The sequence below is a fragment of the Limulus polyphemus genome, unplaced genomic scaffold (assembly GCF_000517525.1).
Source record: "Limulus polyphemus unplaced genomic scaffold, Limulus_polyphemus-2.1.2 Scaffold5374, whole genome shotgun sequence".
Taxonomy (NCBI): Eukaryota; Metazoa; Arthropoda; class Merostomata; order Xiphosura; family Limulidae; genus Limulus; species Limulus polyphemus.
Genome location: NW_013670984.1, coordinates 25,706 through 26,757, shown reverse-complemented (window position 1 = coordinate 26,757; position 1,052 = coordinate 25,706). Strand labels below are relative to the sequence as shown.

At 29.2% G+C, this 1,052-nt stretch overlaps 1 protein-coding gene across 1 annotated transcript in view; it reads left to right on the top strand.

Moving 5' to 3' along the window:
- Window positions 1-1,052, top strand: part of LOC106472485 (alkyldihydroxyacetonephosphate synthase, peroxisomal-like) — a 43,716-nt gene that overhangs the window by 33,820 nt on the left and 8,844 nt on the right. Inside the window, exon 15 of the mRNA XM_013933139.2 lies at window positions 378-447. Coding sequence (XP_013788593.1) covers window positions 378-447 — 70 coding nt within the window. The remainder of the gene's footprint in view (window positions 1-377; window positions 448-1,052) is intronic.

The following is a 1,052-nucleotide window of genomic DNA, read 5'->3' as shown; positions in this document are numbered from 1 at the left end:
ATTGTTATCTTGTTTATGTATTCCTAAGTTATTGTTATCTTGTTTATGTATTCCTAAGATATTGTTATCTTGTTTATATATTCCTAAGTTATTGTTATCTTGTTTATATATTCCTAAGTTATTGTTATCTTGTTTATATATTCCTAAGTTATTGTTATCTTGTTTATGTATTCCTAAGTTATTGTTATCTTGTTTATGTATTCCTAAGTTATTGTTATCTTGTTTATGTATTCCTAAGTTATTGTTATCTTGTTTATGTATTCCTAAGTTATTGTTATCTTGTTTATGTATTCCTAAGTTATTGTTATCTTGTTTATGTATTCCTAAGTTATTGTTATCTTACTAATAATTCTTTGTTTTATCCACAATTCTGACAGTGGTATATCAGCAGGTGAGGAGAATGGGTTGCGAGGATATATGCTAACATTTGTTATTGCCTATATAAGGGTAAGTAGCTAGATTATGTATTTGTTAATAAAATAGAAATAACATTGTTTTGATCTTTGTAATTGTTGGTAGCCTATATGATAAGTTAAATCTAATTAATTAATTCCTGCTGTTTTTTTAGTTCATATCATCTGTTTTGATTCTTAGTTATCTAAGTCTCGAGAAGAAACAAGGGTCTGTTTCAGTAAATTCAGTCATCTCTGACCTAACCTTCTTCAGTAACAAATTCCTAAATATTTTACTTGTTGGAAGTTAACTTGTTTTCTCTTTGAACATTATTCAATATCGACAAGCATATTTTGTTTTATGTTGCTCCGATATCATGGGAATAAAGTAAAGGGTTAATCTATATCATTTGTGGATTTTAAAACATTTGTTTCTCAAGGAAAACAAAGACAATCAAGTAAATCTTCATTGTACACATTCAAACTTTGAGTTGAACCAATAATGTTCTTTTTTTTGGGGTGGGGGGGGCAACTTCTGCTATTTTATCTTAACAGACATCTTGTTTTTTTTAATGTTGCCAAATATTTGCCTATTTCCAGCAAAATTTCAGATGTGATGAAACTCAAATTCTCAAACCAAGGGGGGGGGGGGGGGGGGGG